Genomic DNA, 18595 nt, shown 5'->3' on the forward strand with positions numbered 1-18595 from the left:
ACTTCTTAGATCTAACACAAAAGAATGATTCATATAAGAAAATACTGATAAATTGGACTTCATCAAAATTAAAAACTTTTGTGCTTCAAAAGGAAGCATTAAGAAAATGAAAAGAGAAGCCACAGACTGGGAGAAAATAATTGCAAATCATTTATCTTTTAAAAGACTTGTAATCAGAATGTAAAAAGGACTTTTACAATTTAATAGGAAGATGACAAACAGCTTAATAAATATACAAACGGGCAAAATATTGAGTAGGCATGTCACCAAAGAAGATAATTAATGCTAATAAACATATGAATACATGCCATGGTAAACACATGAAAAAATTAGAGAAATGTAAATTAAAACCACAAACAGGCATCATTATACAGGCACTAACATGGCTAATAATCAAAATGACTAGCTATACCAAGTATGGGCAACAATGGGCAGAAACTGGAAACCTCACACATTGCTAGTGGGAATGTAAAATGGTATAGCCATTTTGGAAAACATTCTAGCTACTTCTGAACAATTTAAATATGCACTTATCATATAACCCAACTGTACCACTCCACTCCTACCACTCCACTCCTATCTACTCAAGAAAAGTGAAAATGTATGCACACACAAACACTTGCCAAAACCTGGAAACAACTCAAATGTCCATGCACTGGTAAACGGATTAAAAAAAAAAATGTGGAACCCATACGATGGAATACTACTCAGAAATAAAACGAAACAAACTACTCATACATGCACCTACATGGGTAGATCTCAACAGCATTATGTTAAGTAAAAGACTACATACTGTATGATTCCATTTACAAAAATTTCTAGAAAGGCAAAACTATCCAGAAAGCATATTAGTGATTATCGGAGGGCTAAAGGAATTGGGATGATGGATGTTCTAAGGATTATGGTGATTGGTGCATAACTATATCATTTTAGCAAAACTTATTAAAGTATATAATTATAATTGGTGAATTCTATGGTATGTAAATAATACCACAATGATGTTTCTTAAAGAATAAAACATACCCTAATAACCAAGATATTCAGAGCAAGATGTGTATGTATAATATCATTCCATTTATGTTAAACATACTACATATATTCATATACATGCTAGTTAAGGCTACAAAATTTCTAGAAGTGTGTGTATACAAACAATGTTTGCCTCTAGGAAAAGGACTGGAATCCTGGGAAAGGAGAGATAATTACTTTTCATTGTATACCTTCTGACACTATTTGTTTGAAAAAATTAAATGACATAATCACTTTATAAATAAAATAATCCTAGTAAATAATTTAAAACAACCATAATCCAGACACAAAGACCCGGGTGTATGAATTTGCTCTTGAAGATTTATGCTTATCTGAGTGAGGCCATAAGCACTTATGAGTAGCCTATAATAAGATAATCAAGGTGAATTTCATCACAAAAACATGGTGTTAGTTCCTATTAATTTCGGAGAGCTGACTACAAATTGTGGGAATCCGGGAAAACATAAGAGGATTTGACTAGAAATACTTTAAGTATTACAGGGTACTACATTCTGCAATTCTACACTGGCCACAAAATACAAACAAATTCCTTGTCCCCAAACACAAACAAAATGCAACCAAAACTTTGAATACTCAATTTCTATATCTGTCTGCAAAAATACTGAATCACTATGCTGTACACCCGAAACTAACACAATATTGTAAATCAACTATATCTCAATAAAAACAAACGACCAACAAAAAAAACTTTGAATACTTGGGGATTAAATGGGGGTGGGAGACAGTGGACGGAAAAGAAGCAAAAACAGGGTAATCTAGCTGATAGCAGGCAGACAGAAATGTTTTCAGGAAAGGTACAAATGGCAATAATATAAATACACACATATATATATATGAAAAAACGATTTCAGAATACTTTTTCCTGCTACATCATGCCTTTAAAAAAGGTATTATATATAAAAAGTGTCCAAACTTGTTTCTATGAATCATACAGTGTATACTACAAAGTGATTTTCAGTTATACCATTTAATATCAAGAACCTGTTCCAAAGATTTGATTTTCAATTGCACATTAAGAAGATATGGCAGGGGCTTCCCTGGTGGTGCAGTGGTTGAGAGTCTGCCTGCCGATGCAGAGGACACAGGGTCGTGCCCGGGTCCGGGAGGATCCCACATGCCGCGGAGCAGCTGGGCCTGTGAGCCATGGCTGCTGAGCCTGCGAGTCCGGAGCCTGTGCTCCACAACGGGAGAGGCCACAACAGTGAGAGGCCCGCGTACCACAAAAAAAAAAAAGGAAAGAAGATATGGCTATTTAATTAAGGATATTTGTTTTAATCTTAAGCAATGGGTGAAATTAAAATACACTGTCAATATTTAATTATCAAGATTCAAGTGCTATTTTGTAATAATGCTTGAAGGTCACATTTAAGACTTCTATCATATTAATTTCTTTTTTTTAAGATAGGAACACAGTACTTTGTATAGTGTTGCTCATAAATGCCTAGTATCTGGTGTCCATTTTCACACAAAAATCAACAATGTAAATACTTCCTTGAAGGGAAAACACCTGCAGAGAGGGCCAAATACATCATAAAAGGTGCTTCTTTCAGCTTTGACTGCTTTCACTTGCATTTCAAACTGACAGGGCTTTCACCCTGTTTTTAGTTCTTTGAATAGACAATCACATATGTTTGCCACACGTGTGCTCTTTACGCACGAGTTCCTCTCAGTACTGCTCCTTCTGACGCATCCCTGATGTAGCTTTGGTGCTAATCTACACTCAACAGACATTTAATGAGCACCTATGCGGCCCATTATACTAATAACATTCCATCAGGTTAGGTAGTATTATCATCCCAATATAACAGATGAGACATCTGAAGCTCATGGACTAAGTGACTTAGGTCCCCAAATTGGTAAGCAGAAAACCAGGACTAGCCTGAGCCCTTTCATTTATACCCTGTTTTCAAGTATCCTCTCTATTTGTGACCCCTCCTTTCTCTCCCTAGTTTCACTGATAATCAAGAGCAGAGTAGAAAAGAAATGAAGGAGCTAGCCTCTGCTTAGCCCCATTCGCTTCCCCACAGAGCAGGTGGAAGGGAAGAAACACCTCCAGGGCTCAGAGCTCCTACCACAGTCCTCACTGCTCTCAGTTCCATACTTCACCTGGAACACCCAGCCCAGAACTTCAGCCCCAAGCCTGTTGTATAGCTTTCTTCCCAGGGCACAGAAGGCACTATGGGTAATTATTATTATTTTTTTTAATATATATATATATTTTAAACAAGTTTATTTTCTTTTTTTTTTAATATTTATTTATTTATTTTTGGCTGTGCTGGGTCTTTGTTTCTGTGCGAGGGCTTTCTCTAGCTGTGGCAAGCGGGGGCCACTCTTCATCGCGGTGCACGGGCCTCTCACTGTCACGGCCTCTCTTGTTGCGGAGCACAAGCTCCAGACGCACAGGCTCAGTAGTTGTGGCTCACGGGCCCAGCCGCTCCGCGGCATGTGGGATCTTCTCAGACCAGGGCTCGAACCCGTGTCCCCTGCATTGGCAGGTGGACTCTCAACCACTGCGCCACCAGGGAAGCCCTATGGGTAATGACTGATGGAGCATCCCTGTAGTAACAGAAGAAGTGTCCTGGGCAACACTATTTACAACTCTGAAATGATTCTTCTGTGGAGACACAGCTCCCATTGGTCCTTATGGGGATTATCAAGACTGTACTTGAGCTTGGAAGGAGTTGAACCAGCTTCCACATGCTAGCCTGCAAACCTATGCACAGCTCAGAGTATCACTTCCTTGGGAAAAATCAGCTTTCTTAATTAAGTCAATGGAAACCAGTCTGAAGCCTCCACAACCGAAACATTAATGAACTTTTGGATTACAACCCACTCATACTCGGGAATTCAACCTTTACCCTCTCAGTTCACAGCCATATATTTATATACAGGGCCATATATATATATATGTATTTTTCCCCCCCTTTGGCCGTGTCGCATGGCCTGCGGGATCTTAGTTCCCCAACCAGGGATTGAAACGACACCCTCAGCAGTGAAAGCTCAGAGTCCTAACCACTGGACCGCCAGGGAGTTCCCCACAGCAATATATATTTGTAAGACTGACAACACTATTTTTATTGTGCTTAATATAATAAAGGAAATATATATAATATATTAATATATATTAATATATATTATATATATAATATAATATAATATATATATTATATATATATAATATATAATATATATTAATATATATTAAAATATATATTAATATATATAAAGGAAAAGATACATTCTCAAAATTAAAAAGTACAGCTTCCTGGACTCATGTTTTTCTTTCTTACTTAATCTTTTACCTTCATTTTTTAAAGTACAATTTCACAGACTTGTGGTTGCCAAGGGGGAGGGGAGGTGGGGGAGGGATGGATTGGGAGTTTGCGATTAGCAGACACAAACTACTATATATAGAATGCAAAAACAACAAGGTCCCACTGTATAGCACAGGGAACTATATTCAATATCCTGTGATAAACCATAATGGAAAAGAATGTGAAAAAGAATACACACACACACACACACACACACACACACACACACACATATCTGAATCACTTTGCTGTATAGCAGAAATCAATGCAACATTTGTAAATCAACTATACTCAATAAAGTTAACAAAATAAAAACAAAAATTTAAAAAATGCCACTTCATTCAACTCCAGAGAAACTTCCATTTTTTCGATATTATTGTAAAGGTTCTACTGCTTCACCTGCATACTGATTGCTGAGCCAGTGTTTATCTTACCTCCTCGATGGATAATCAAAGAAGTCTCGCTTCCAATGGGACAGTCCTTAAGTATATCCACTACTTCCGTATGGCTCAGGTTCTGTACATTCTGCTGGTTGATCTCAACAATGAGGTCGCCTTCACACAGGCCAGGGCATCCCTGAATGTCAAGTATTTGTTTCACCCGCTGTCCTGTAGGACTGTCTGCAATGGTGAAGCCAAAGCCCTGGGCACCTTTCACAATGGTTAAGGTCATAAGTTCAGCTTGGGTGGCCCCAGATGAAGCCATAGATACATTGTCGTCATGGACAGGTGGTGGATACGTGCTATCTAGCTGACCATCAGCTGGCATTGAGTGCAAAGTATGAGGCGGCCGATCTGTTATATCTGGAACCGACTGTGAGGTCCGAGAAATGTATTCCAAATATGTTTCATAGTTATGTCTTCCATTGACCATCACTGGAGGTGGCCTCTCCATTATTGCAAGGGGTGGCACCATGCTGTTAGCAGGATCTTCAGGATCAAAGGGCAAAGGGTAGCCACGACACAACACTAAGTTGACACTCTGACCAATAGGAACAGACTGGAAAAGTTTGACTACATCTGCATGAGTGTGTCCAAGGACACAAACTTCATTAATATAGACAATGACATCACCTGCAAGGGAAAAAAAGAAAGAGATTGACAACATGAGGTAAGTTCAATTAACGCTGACATAGAGAAATGGAATTATTTATGAGACTAGTGAAAGACGTGCTCTGTTTCTCAGTAAGCAGTGAGAAGATCAATTAGAATAGCATTTAAATTCCCTGTAGGTGACTCAAGGTTACAACAGGTCTACCAACAAATATAGTGATTAAATGCTGAAAAAAAATGCTATTTGGTTATTCCTGAAGTTCAGAAACAACTCCATATTCAGAAAGAAAAGGTTAGAAGAATTTGTACCTTGAAGAAGCACACATTCTATGCTTTTTCATCTTCAGGGCAATTCAGTTAATAGAATTTTCAAATTATTGAGAAGTGGCGGTCATAAGTTTTGGATGAAGAACAAAGTCCAGTATATGGGTTTTTTGCTCTCACTTGTCTGAGTCAACTGTCTTTTTTCTCCTTTTCATGGAAGAGGAAGATATTTTGCCCATTTTATTTTATCTCTCTATAGCAAAGTGTAATTGCAAAGGTTCCATGTATACACAAGTAAAGATCAAGAGGACAGATTTGGGGATCAGGGATCTGGGTCCATATCCTGGCTCTACTACTTAGCAGATCTGTGCGACTGGGCAAGTGACTTACCTGCTTTGAGCCACAGTTCCTCATTTGTAAAGCTGCTGTGAGGGTGAAACGAGATGATGCAGGAAAAGGGCTTGGCACAATGCCTGACATATGGTGAGTGCTCAGTAAACGTGGACCATTATCAATATTATTGTTGCTAAAATAGGAGGAAGGGGATGTGAGACCCTGGCTTTCAAACAGGAAGCTGCCAAAGACTCATCCTCTCATCTTAGATAAAGTGATATTTCTGCAGATCTTTTCAAAAAAGGCATTTGTCCTTTCTCCCCAATGAATTTAATCACAGAGTTACAGAAGCCCACTGATCAGAAGTTAACTTTATGTTATTAAAAATGTCCTGAAGGCAAATTATTCATTATAAAATATATCCAGAAAAACAATATTTCCTTCTAAAAATGCAGGGAAAACATGTTTGTTTGAGATATTGTTTAAAAAATTCAATTATGTATGAATAACAGTTTTATTTTCAGAGCACTGCTCTATCATGGATTGATATTTTTACCCTCAAAAACCATAATATTTGAGAATTGAACTTGCAAATTGAGATTGTGCCTGACTACGCTGAAGAGTACATGAGAGATTAAAAGACATGTTTTCACAGATTGTCAAATGAGTAATTCAACAGATATCAGTCTATCAGGATAATTCTGAAATGGGTAGTGTAAATGGCTAGGGACTTCATTCTGAGACATCATTGCCCATCAAAATTGCAAACATCAAAAATGAAAAACAGAGTTGAATTTTCAGAGTTAAATACTTTTTTGGCTTCTCTTAGTTGTCTGATACAAAATGATTTCTCCACTAAATACACTTTAAAAATAAATAATTCTATGAATAGAACATTGCTGAGTAAAATGCCCTTAACTACATACTCTCAGCTAACACTCTTCCCAAATGCTAGAGAACTGCTTGAAAGGGCTAAAGGTATAGACAGAAAAGCAAAAACAAACAAACAAAACAAAACAAAACAAAATAACATTTTCGGTGATCCAGGTTAGGTCTCATTCCTGAAAATGTCACAGACTATGTGATTGGTCAGGTGGAACTTCACTCTTCAATTATGTCTACCAGAGAGGGTGCTGGTGGGCTGGGCCCGTGAGCCATGGCCGCTGAGCCTGCGCGTCCAGAGCCTGTGTTCCGCAACGGGAGAGGCCACAACAGTGAGAGGCCCGCGTACGGCAAAAAAAAAAAAAAAAAAGAGAGGGTGCTGGTGTAATGTTAATGTCTGGGGGCCATGACTCAGGACTGAATTGGGATGGGCATCCACTCTGCTACTGTGACTTCTCAACAGACCGTGGCAGTTGGGAATGTTTTGGCATCATTTTTAACTGGTTAAGGTCATGCCAGAGTCCCAGAGAAGTATCTGATCCAGACAAACTTTTTTTCTTCTCCTCCTTGCCCCTTCTATTTTTAAAGTTACTATATATATATTTATACACTGAAAGGTTGAAAGACTATAAATACTTGTGTACTACCATCCAGCTTAACGATTAGAACATTGCTTATATCAGTTGAAGCCCCCTGGGTAGCATCCTCTCCCACTTGCCCTCCTTTACTGCCCTTTCCAAAGGTAACCATTGTCCCGCATTTGAGGTTTGTTAGTCACATGTACTTTACATTTTTATGACATATCTAGGTACACATAAACCCTACACAGTTTAACCACTAAATAATATCTCTTAAAATATGTTTTTGCATATTTTAAACCTTTTGTAAATGGTATACATATTAATCTTCTGTAATCTCTCAAAATGTATTTATGATACTTATCTCTTTTGATACATTTACCTCTAGTTCATTAACTTTCATTGCAATATAATATCTGTTGGATGACTACATCATTATTTATTAATATTTATCCGTTCTTTTGTTAATGGACACTGGGGTTCTTCTGAATTTTGGGCTATTAAAGATAACTCTGCTATGAACCTCTTTCCATGGCCCTTATGCACATATGGGAGAGGTTTTGTGAGGTATCTACCTCGGGGTAGAATTGCTGGACACAGGCCACTTGTGTCTTCAACTTTGTTAGAAACGGGAAATGGCTGACAAAATAGGTCAAATCGGTTTACACTGCCCTTGGTAGGATAGCAGAATTTTCATTGCTCCCCATCTGACACAATGCTTGCCATTCTCAGACTTTTAATTTTCAATAATCTAATGGGTGTGATCATGGTTTTAATTTGCATTTCCCACACTGCTAGTAAGGGTGAGCATCTTTTCATATGTTTATTGACCATTTGGGTTTTCTCTTTAGTACCTCTCCTTTCCCTGTTTTTCCTGTTAGGTTAGTCTTCTGTTTTTAAACACATTGACTATTCTTCTGCCTACCTCCATTCTTGATCCAACATCCTCTGTAGGTTTGGGAGGCTGCATGGTATAGTAGACATTACATGGAATAGGGAACCAAACGTCTTTGGACTGATTCCCAGCTCCATCACTTACTAGCTGTGTGACTTTCAAAACGCACTTAAATCCTCTGTGACTCAGATTCTTCAGAAGTAATGAGGAACAATAATAATAGCAACTTAGTGTGCTACAGGAAATAGCAAATGAGATCACACAGGTGAAAGTGTCTGTAAGCTGTAAATTGTTATGCGAAGGATAATTGCTATTTCACTAATTATTATCTGTCCTTGGTTATATCCGTCTATAAAATCAGGACAGTCCCACCAAGATATTCCCACCACAGTCATAATTAAGGATGAATATGAGTTCCTGAGTGGGCAAGTAAAAGGCAGGAAAGTAACAAATGTCATTTTCCTCTATAGCTCTCCCTAACTTTAATCACAGTTAACAAACTCCCCAGCCCCCAAGCATGCTTTATTCTTCCTTCTGCTATGCCAGAAATTCACAGGAAAAAAGAACTAAGTTCAAAAGCTCTCACAGTTCCCTGCCAGGTCTAAAGAGTAGTTATTTGAATTATAGTGATTAATATTATCTATTATAGTGAGTTTTAATGTGATCTTGCTATTTAGAAACAGAAAAAGAACTATTTGTGGTTCCTAGTAAGACTGCCTTCTAAAATTTATGGATATTTTCCACTCAGAGCAATTTTTCAAGTCATCAAGCAAGCAAGTGATAAAGGACCCTGCAATAATACCTTTGTGGAGCTACTCAGAAAGTTTCTGAATTTAACAGATGAGGGGCCAGTTATCACAGGACAGAACTATCTAACAACTTGACACTACTTAACTGCTCACTTTAAAAGTAAATGCATGCCTAGGGCTTCCCTGGTGGTACAGTGGTTAAGAATCCACCTACCAGGGCTTCCCTGGTGGCGCAGTGGTTGAGAGTCCGCCTGCTGATGCAGGGGACACGGGTTCGTGCCCCGGTCTGGGAGGATCCCACATGCCGCGGAGTGGCAAAATCCCATGTATATACTTTCTAAATGGTTTCTAATAAATGTTTATTATGGGACTTCCCTGGGGGCACAATGGTTAAGAATCCACCTACCAATTCAGGGGACACGGGTTCGATCCCTGGCCCAGGAAGATCCCACATGCTGCAGAGCAACTAAGCCCGTGCACCACAACTACTGAGCCTGTGCTCTAGAGCCCACGCTCTGCAACAAGAGAAGCCACGACAACGAGAAGCCTGTGCACCGCAACAAAGAGTAGCCCCTGCTCGCTGCAACTAGAGAAAGCCTGTGCGCAGCAACGAAGACCCAACGCAGCCAAAAATTTAAAAAAAAAAAACAAATAAATAATTTTTTTTTTTTAAAAAAGGAAATGGATGCCTAGACACTGTGTTATGCCAAAACTATCGTAGATGGAGACGTAAGCAAACGTTTGCTTATTCAGAGGGAGAATTCATTGGGTAGGATATTTATAGACCATGCTGTATGAATGTCATTTACATGTTGTGAAGTAAAATGTGAGCCACCTGGTATGTGCCTTCTGATGGTGCCATGCCAAGTCCTGATATAGACTGGGCTTATGAGCACAGAAACGGACGTCGTTAGGAAAAACGGCTCTAGGTCTAACCCTGTTGGCCTACTTAACGGGAGAATGGAAAAAGAGTCACTTGATGTCTCCATCTCTCAATTTATTCTTTTATAAAATGAGAATTAAAATATCTCCTCCATTTCCTCTTTCACAGGGCTACTGTGAGAATGAGATCATGCTTATGAAAACACTTAATTTTACCAAAGAAAGGTTCTCCATAAAAATAAGATGCTGCATTTCTTTTGAGAGCCTAGGACACATTTTCATTGCCAGATTGCCTGCAAGGTTACATTGTTTCCTATATGGCCATTCACTTTAGGACATATTGAGGCCAGATGGTTTTAGGGCTATTGCCTTCAGGTCTATTGGTCAAATTTGGTGTGACTGATGAGCTTGGTGTCCCCAACACTTCATTATGAAATGACCTGATTCCCAGTTATGGGATTTCAAAGTGCCAGTGAAGGAGAGCGAGGCTGATGAAGCAGGAAGTGTAAACTGCTGGCCTGTATGAGAAAATGTTCTAAGGTAATTGGTTTCTTTCTTAGCCATGGAGATCAAAATACAATATTGGATACCTCTTGGGTACTTCATCATTTTGGATAAAATAGAGCACTCTTTAGTAAAGCACTGATTGCTTAAAATGGAGTTATTTTTATACCTCTTTCCTCTGCTCCCACCTTCTTTGAGTCACTGTGGCTATACAATCTTCCTTTTCAGCTGCTCTCACTTACCACCTGCTGTCTACCTTCCTTACGCACCACCTTGGACCAGACTAGAAGAGTTCACTTCACACCCCATTCTGATCCTACTGTGTCCTCTACGAACTTCAAACTACTCAATCTTCAGACCTACCGCTTAACACTCCTTACCACTAGCCTTTCCAACTTGTTTTTGTCCTCACCACCCCCCCCCCAATAAGTTACCTTTCTTGGGAAGCTGGTATCTTTACTGTTCCTAATTCATAACTTGATAACTTGCCTTTTTATTTGAATCCTGCTGTTCCTCTACCCTCAAGTGCACGTCTTTTCTATGTATAACTTCATTCCAGATAATTCATTTCTTTCCTGACCTCTTCAAAGATACCTTCCATTATTCCTACACAGATTTCTCCTGTCTCATGTTTGTGACTACAGACTCACCTCAAACTTTACTCCTTTGTGAGAGTTTCCACCTGTTCCAAGTTTCTTCCGTAAAAATATAGAGTATCATTACTATGCTGAGAACTTTTTAGGTATTTAGGATAAATTCTCATTAAATAAAGGATAGAAAGACTTAGGAAAAGAAAAACTGGATTGGATTTCACAGCTAAATTCACTGCTGTGTTTCTAACTTGTTTTTGCCAAGTCATATAGATTTTTGTTAAAAGAAAAAAAAGAATCTCACTGACTACTCCCATCCCACCAACTACATGTATTTTACATTGAAAAATTACTATTTTTTGAGTTTCCTCTCCAGCTAATACAATTTGACTGCCCTTTCTTCTTTCTGAAGCTTGTGTTAGTGTTTTTTATAATAACAATATACGATTTTATTATAACAGGTGATTTAATTATAATATTGAATATTCATTTTCCCTCTATTCTATAACCCCCCAAAACATAGTAAATTTTGACATGTACTTTTGGGCATGTGCCACTCACCACTTCAATTAAATTGAAAATAACTGTTCTTGATAAAATGTATTTCCCAAAGTGAAGCACTGTGGTATGTCAGATAGACAAATAAAATTAAAGCTGGGTCTCCTTGGGTTGTTCTTTGAGAAAGTCATTCACCAGTTTCATCATCTATAAAATGGGCTAACAACAGCTGTTCTATCTACCTTATAGGAAAGAGATGTCTGTGAAGATGCTCAGCTATCATGATAGTACATATATAAATATACATATTAAAAATTTTTAACAAATGACTGATAAAGAGTGGAAAGCAAGAATATCCTAAGAAGGAGAAAGAATAAGTAGTTCAGTTTTTAAAAAAGAAACTGCTGAATTTTATTAAATTATTTGGCAGTTTGCTTGCAGAAATCTGAGAGGACAGATAATGTTCATCCTTGTAGCTGAATACACTGTTTCCCAACAAGGAAGACTAGTGCCTCATGAAAGTATCCTCAGATTCCTCATTCCCTTCTGGAATAGAAGTACAATGTGGTTAGGGTGGAGGGATCAGAAAGACAGAGGATGGGTTGGCAGGGGCTGTCGGTGCGGGGGGGGCGTGGATGGAACGTAGAACATCCACACGTGAGGGTCTTGGCATTTTCTCAACTATGTCACAAAGTGAGAAAGGTCTGATGATAAGTATCCCCCAGATACATGGGCTTTTGCCTTGCTTTCTCAGTTTCCCTGATGAATTTGTTACAGGGTTCAATGCTTCTTATTGCCCCAAAGTTTTTCCTTATGCCTAAATCTAATTTCTTTTTGCTAAAAATCACTATTTCCTCAATTTCCATTCTCATAAAAGTGGAAGCATCAGTCTTTTGGAATAATTTAAAGCAGTTTCTAAAATTCCCAAATGGCCTCTTCAGAGTGCAAGTTATAAAAACAGCCATCAATTGGAGAAGATTCCATCTTGGAGGTTCTGGAACTTACCATCATTCTATTGACTTTAAACATCTGTCTTGCAAAGAGCATTACTGCAGACACCAACAAATTTTGCAGAAATGCAAAAGCAAATACTTAGGTTATGGAAGGTATAGGAGGCAGGACAAAAGCCTTCATCAGGAGAATTTTAGTTTGTTAATTCTTATGTGCTGCATTATAAATGACACTGTGAATGAAAATGAGTTGAATTGATCTGTAGCACTAAAATAAGATGTTTTAATCCTCTTTCTTTCTTTCTTTCTTTATTTTTACATTATAAAACCAAGTGTGGCATAATGGAGAGAGCACTGATTTAGGAGTCAGAAGGTTTACGTTTATGGCAGAAAGTTTATGCCAGGTATGCCAATAATTAGTGGTGTCAGTCTCTGGGTCTTATCCCTCATTTGTTTACTAATTTATTCAGCAAAGATTTACTACCATGAGTCAGGCACCATAGCATAAATAGAGAAGATTGAACCAGATGATTTCTAAGACATGTTCTTCACTCTGAAATTCTAACACTAAGGTCCTTGGACTCTACCTCTTAGCTATGTCTGCAATTGTTCCACCACCCTGGGTTGGGAACTTACCCATTGTATGAACTCCTGGAACAGTCCCTTAGCTGGTCTTCCTGATGTCATAGCAGGAAAGATTAGGGAAGGAAGAGAGGGAAGCCTAGCATATGGAATGACTCAATGAGTCTGTGGGATTATGGGGTTACCTAATCTCACCCCATATTGACTAGGATTACATGGAATTGTTAATAAGCCCCCTCCTCTGCTCAGGATCGTCTCAGGAACCAGGAGAGTGTTACTATTCTGCAGGTCACAGGCATTAGTTTCAGGGACTTTAAAGCACTGGGCACTGCCTTCCACCTGCCTCTCTATCAACTCATTTTTCATACCATACTCTCTGATGTCCTTTCTACTTAATATCTTTCAGTGTCTGCTCATAAAAAGAGAATAGAGTCCAAGTTCTCTAGCTCAGCATATAAGGCTCTCAGTCTACATTTTCACCATCTCTTGCCTCTTTCCAACCTACTCTGTACTTTAGCTGGGCCAAGCTCAGAGCTGTGTCCTACACATGCTACATCTTTCCATCCTCTCACTCTTCGCATGCTTTGTCTCCACTAACAAACTCCTAGTTACCCTGTGAGACCAACTTCACTTTTTGGATCATCTTTCTGACCACCATTTATTGTTGAGAGTTAGTGACCTCTTCCTGTGTGTTACTCTTCCTGACATCTTAATTATTCTACCTTTCTAACCACATTAACCTCACCTAGAGTTTCTCTGACCATAGTGGCTACCATTTTAATATATTTAATATTTATCTGGCATTTAACAAATTCTATTTTACCTGTTCCTTCAAAAATCCATTTGAAGTTATTACCATTGTTACCTGTATTTTATACATGTGGAAACTGAGCCTAGGAGAACTGAACCTTGGTAATTAGGTAAGATTTAGGAATTGAACCCAAGCTTTAACACAAATGTTAAGAATTTCAAACAGATCAGGACATATTTTGACTTGGGGACACTTTTGTGTCCCTCTAATCATACCAATTGACATGCTGGGTAAAAATATCCTTAATTCCTGAATATGAAAATTGAGAGAACTGCAATATTCTTTTGATTACTCAAGTTAATAGAGGGAAGCAGTGAAGCAAATAATTGCAAAATGGGGAATCCATTGTAATATCCCAGTCCACTTTCTGCAGTGCTCCAAAATAAGCTGTTTGGAAGAAGGCTTTGAGGATGCTGAAGCAGAAAGGTGACAGGGCACTGTAACCCACAGAACTCTGTAACCATCATAAGCTATAATATAAATTATATCAATAGCTATGTGATTTGGGGCAAGAAATTTAACTTTTCTTGGTCTAGTTTCTTTTCATGCATGGAAAATCAGAAAGGTAGTTTCAAAGGTGCAGCTTTAAAAGTTCCTATATCTGATGAGAATGTGGAAAGCCCTTCTACTGCACTCATATAAGGCACTGGGAAATTTCACTGGTGCTGTTAAACAGATAAGTGACAGGCCTTCGGGGGCTTACCCCAAGGTTCCTTGATTTTTGACAAATAGCCAGTGATTCTAACACTCTTATCTATAGGCAAAAGGATACCAAGATATTGGCATGGCCCTGTGTTTCTCAAAAGAATGAAAGCCTTCTTAATCATATTTTATAATTTCATCTGTGTGACCTGGTGCAGATGCCTTATTAAAAGCTTGGTTAAAAAAAAATTATGTTTAATCAGCATGCATCCGACAATTACTCTCTGGCAGATGTGAATTAGACTGACGATATATTTACATTTCTTTTGTGTTTGGTACTGAGTGGTAAGACATATTTAAATACTTGCATTTTACTTTGTTAGAAAGGAGGAAGAAAGAAATACATTCTAAAAGAATCTAAAGACACTGATTATTTGCTGATCTGGCAGAGATGAAACAACACTTCAGATTAAAACTATAAGTAAAAAAAAAAAAAAAAAAAATATAAGTAAAGCCACAAAAAGAAAGTACAAAAGACTGTTTTTGTTTATTTTTTTCTTTGCAAAACTCCAAAGAGCAGAGGCTTTCTAAAGAGCTTCCTTACTTTAGGAATTCAATATCATAAAATGTTCAGTGAATCTATTTTCCTAAAAGAATGCAATGACTTTTAAACAAACACAAGAAAAAGAGACAAATATATTATCAGAGGGACCCTATAAAATGAAAATATGTTCCTGTATCTAAAGATACCTTTGGTCCACCAGAGACCTCCTTGGTCCCAAGTAATATCAAATGGCAAAAGCTCTACCAGAGATCTCCATCTCAATGCTAAGACCCAGCTCCACTCAAAGACCAGCAAGCTACTGGACACCCTATGCCAAACAACTAGCAAGAAAGGAACAGAAATCCACCTATTAGCAGAGAGGCTGCCTAAAATCAGAAGAACGTCACAGACACCCCAAAACACACCACCAGATGTGGTACTGCCCTCCAGAAAGACAAGACCCAGACTCATCCACCAGAACACAGGCACTAGTACCCTCCAACAGGAGGCCTACAAACCCAGTGAACCAACCTTACCCACTGGGGCAGACACCAAAAACAATGGGAACTATAAACCTGCAGCCTGAGAAAAGGAGACCCCAAACACAGTAAGTTAAGCAAAATGAGAAGACAGAGAAACACACAACAGATGAAGTAGCAAGGTAAAAAGCCACCAGACGAAACAAATGAAGAGGAAATAGTCTAACTGAAAAAGAATTCAGAGTAATGATGGTAAAGATGATCCAAAATCTTGGAAGTAGAATGGAGAAAATACAAGAAACATTTAACACGGAACTAGAAGGACTAAAGAGCAAACAATGATGAACAGCACAATAAATAAAATTAAGACTTCTCGAGAAGGAATCAATAGCAGAATAACTGAGGCAGAAAAATGGATCAGTGACCTGAAAGATAAAATAGTGGAAACAACTACCTCAGAGCAGAATAAAGAAAAAAGAATGAAAATAATTGAGAACAGTCTCACAGAACTCTGGGATAACATTAAACACACCAACATTCAAATTATAGGGGTCCCAGAAGAAGAAGAGAAAAAAAAGGGACTGAGAAAATATTTGAGGAGATTATAGTTGAAAACATCCCTAACATGGGAAAGGAAAGAGGCAATCACAGACAGGAAGAACAAAGAGTCCCATACAGGGTAAATCCAAGGACAAACACACCAAGACACATATTAATCAAACTATCAAAAATTAACTACAAAGAAAAAATATTAAAAACAGCAAGAGAAAAACAACAAATAACATACAAGGGAATGCCCATAAGGTTAACAGCTGATCTTTCAGCAGAAACTCTGCAAGCCAGAAAGGAGTGCCAGGACATATTTAAAGTGATGAAGGGGAAAAACCGACAGCAAAGATTACTCTGCCCAGCAAGTATCTCATTCAGATTCAACGGAGAAATTAAAACATTTACAGACAAGCAAAGGCTAAGAGAATTCAGCACCAACAAACCAGCTTTAAAACAAATGCTAAAGGAACTTCTCTAGGCAGGGAACACAAGAGAAGGAGAAGACTGACAATAACAAACCCCAAACAATTAAGAAAATGGTAATAGGAACCTAAATGTGGATAATTACCTTAAATGTAAGTGGATTAAATGCTCGCACAAAAAGACATGGACTGGCTGAATGGATAAAAAAACAAGACCCGTATACATATGCTGTCTACAAGAGACCCACTTCAGACCTAGGGACACATACAGACTAAAAGTGAGAGAATGGAAAAAGATATTCCATGACAATGGAAATCAAAAGAAAGCTGGACTACAAATTCTCATATCAGACAAAATCGACTTTAAAATAAAGACTATTACATGAGACAAAGAAGGACACTACATAATGACCAAAGGATCAATCCAAGAAGAAGATATAACAATTGTAAATATTTATGCACCCAACAGAGGAGCACCTCAATACACAAGGCAAATGCTAACAGCCATGAAAGGGGAAATCGACAGTAACACAATCACAGTAGGGGACTTTAACATGTCACTTTCACCAGTGGACAGATCATCCAAAATAAAAATAAATAATGAAAAACAAGCTTTAAATGATACATTAAACAAGAGGGAGGTAACTGATACTTATAGGACATTCCATCCAAACACAACAGAATACACTTTCTTCTCAAGTGCTCATGGAACATTCTCCAGGATAGATTATGTCTTGGGTCACAATTCAAGCCTTGGTAAGTTTAAGAAAATTGAAATCGTATTAAGTATCTTTTCTGAGCACAAAGTTAGGAGATGAGATATCAGTTACAGGAAAAACTGTAAAAAATATAAACTCATGGAGTCTAAGCAACACACTAATAAATAACCAAGTGATCACTGAAGAAAATGAAGGAGAAATCAAAAAGTTCCTAGAAACAAATGACAATGAAAACACGACGACCCAAAACCTATGGGATGCAGCAAAAGCAGTTCTAAGAGCAAAGTTTATAGCAATACAACCCTACCTCAAGAAACAAGAAACATCTCAAATAAACAACCTAGCCTCACACCTAAAGCAATTAGAGAAAGAAGAACAAAAAAACCTCAGTGTTAGCAGAAGGAAAGAAATCATAAAGATCAGAGCAGAAATAAATGAAAAAGAAATGAAGGAAACGATAGCAAAGAGCAATAAAACTAAAAGCTGGTTCTTTGAAAAGATAAACAAAAGTGATAAACCATTAGCCAGAATGATCAAGAAAAAAAGGGAGAAGACTCAAATCAACAGATTAGAAATGAAAAAGGAGAAGTAACAACTGATACTGCAGAAATACAGGGATTATGAGAGATTGCTACAAGCAACTATATGCCAATAAAATGGACAACGTGGAAGAAACGGAAAGGTTCTTAGAAAAGCACAACTGTCCGAGACTGAACCAGGAAGAAATAGAAAATATAAACAGACTAATCACAAGCACTGAAATTTAAACTGTGATTAAAAATCTTCTAGTAAACAAAGCCCAGGACCAGATGGCTTCACTGGAGAATTCTATCAAACACTTAGAGAAGAGCTAACACCTATAATTCTCAAACTCTTCCAAAACATAGCAGAGGGAGGAACACTCACAAACTCATTCTACGAGGCCACCATCACCCTGATACCCAAACCAGACAAAGATGTCACAAAAATAGAAAACTACAGACCAATATCACTGTTGAACATAGAAGCAAAATCCTCAACAAAATACTAGCAAACAGAATCCAACAGCACATTTAAAGGATCATACACCATGATCAAGTGGGGTTTCATACAGGAATCAAGGATTATTCAATATATGCAAATCAATCAGTGTGATAAAGCAGATTCACAAGTTGAAGGAGAAAAACCATATGATCATCTTAATAGATGCAGAAAAAGCTTTGGACAAAATTCAACACCCATTTATGATAAAAACCCTCCAGAAAGTAGGCTTGGAGGGAAATTACCTCAACATAATAAAGGCCATATATGACAAACTGACAGCCAA

General features: G+C 37.9%; 1 protein-coding gene across 1 annotated transcript in view; it reads right to left on the reverse strand.

The window, feature by feature from the left end:
- MAGI2 (membrane associated guanylate kinase, WW and PDZ domain containing 2) overlaps window positions 1–18595 on the reverse strand; it is a 353905-nt gene that overhangs the window by 236361 nt on the left and 98949 nt on the right. Inside the window, exon 4 of the mRNA XM_007450095.1 lies at window positions 4799–5437. Within this exon, the coding sequence (XP_007450157.1) occupies window positions 4799–5437 (639 nt within the window). The remainder of the gene's footprint in view (window positions 1–4798; window positions 5438–18595) is intronic.

This window comes from Lipotes vexillifer, unplaced genomic scaffold (genome assembly GCF_000442215.2).
Source record: "Lipotes vexillifer unplaced genomic scaffold, Lipotes_vexillifer_v1.1 scaffold712, whole genome shotgun sequence".
Taxonomy (NCBI): domain Eukaryota; kingdom Metazoa; phylum Chordata; class Mammalia; order Artiodactyla; family Lipotidae; genus Lipotes; species Lipotes vexillifer.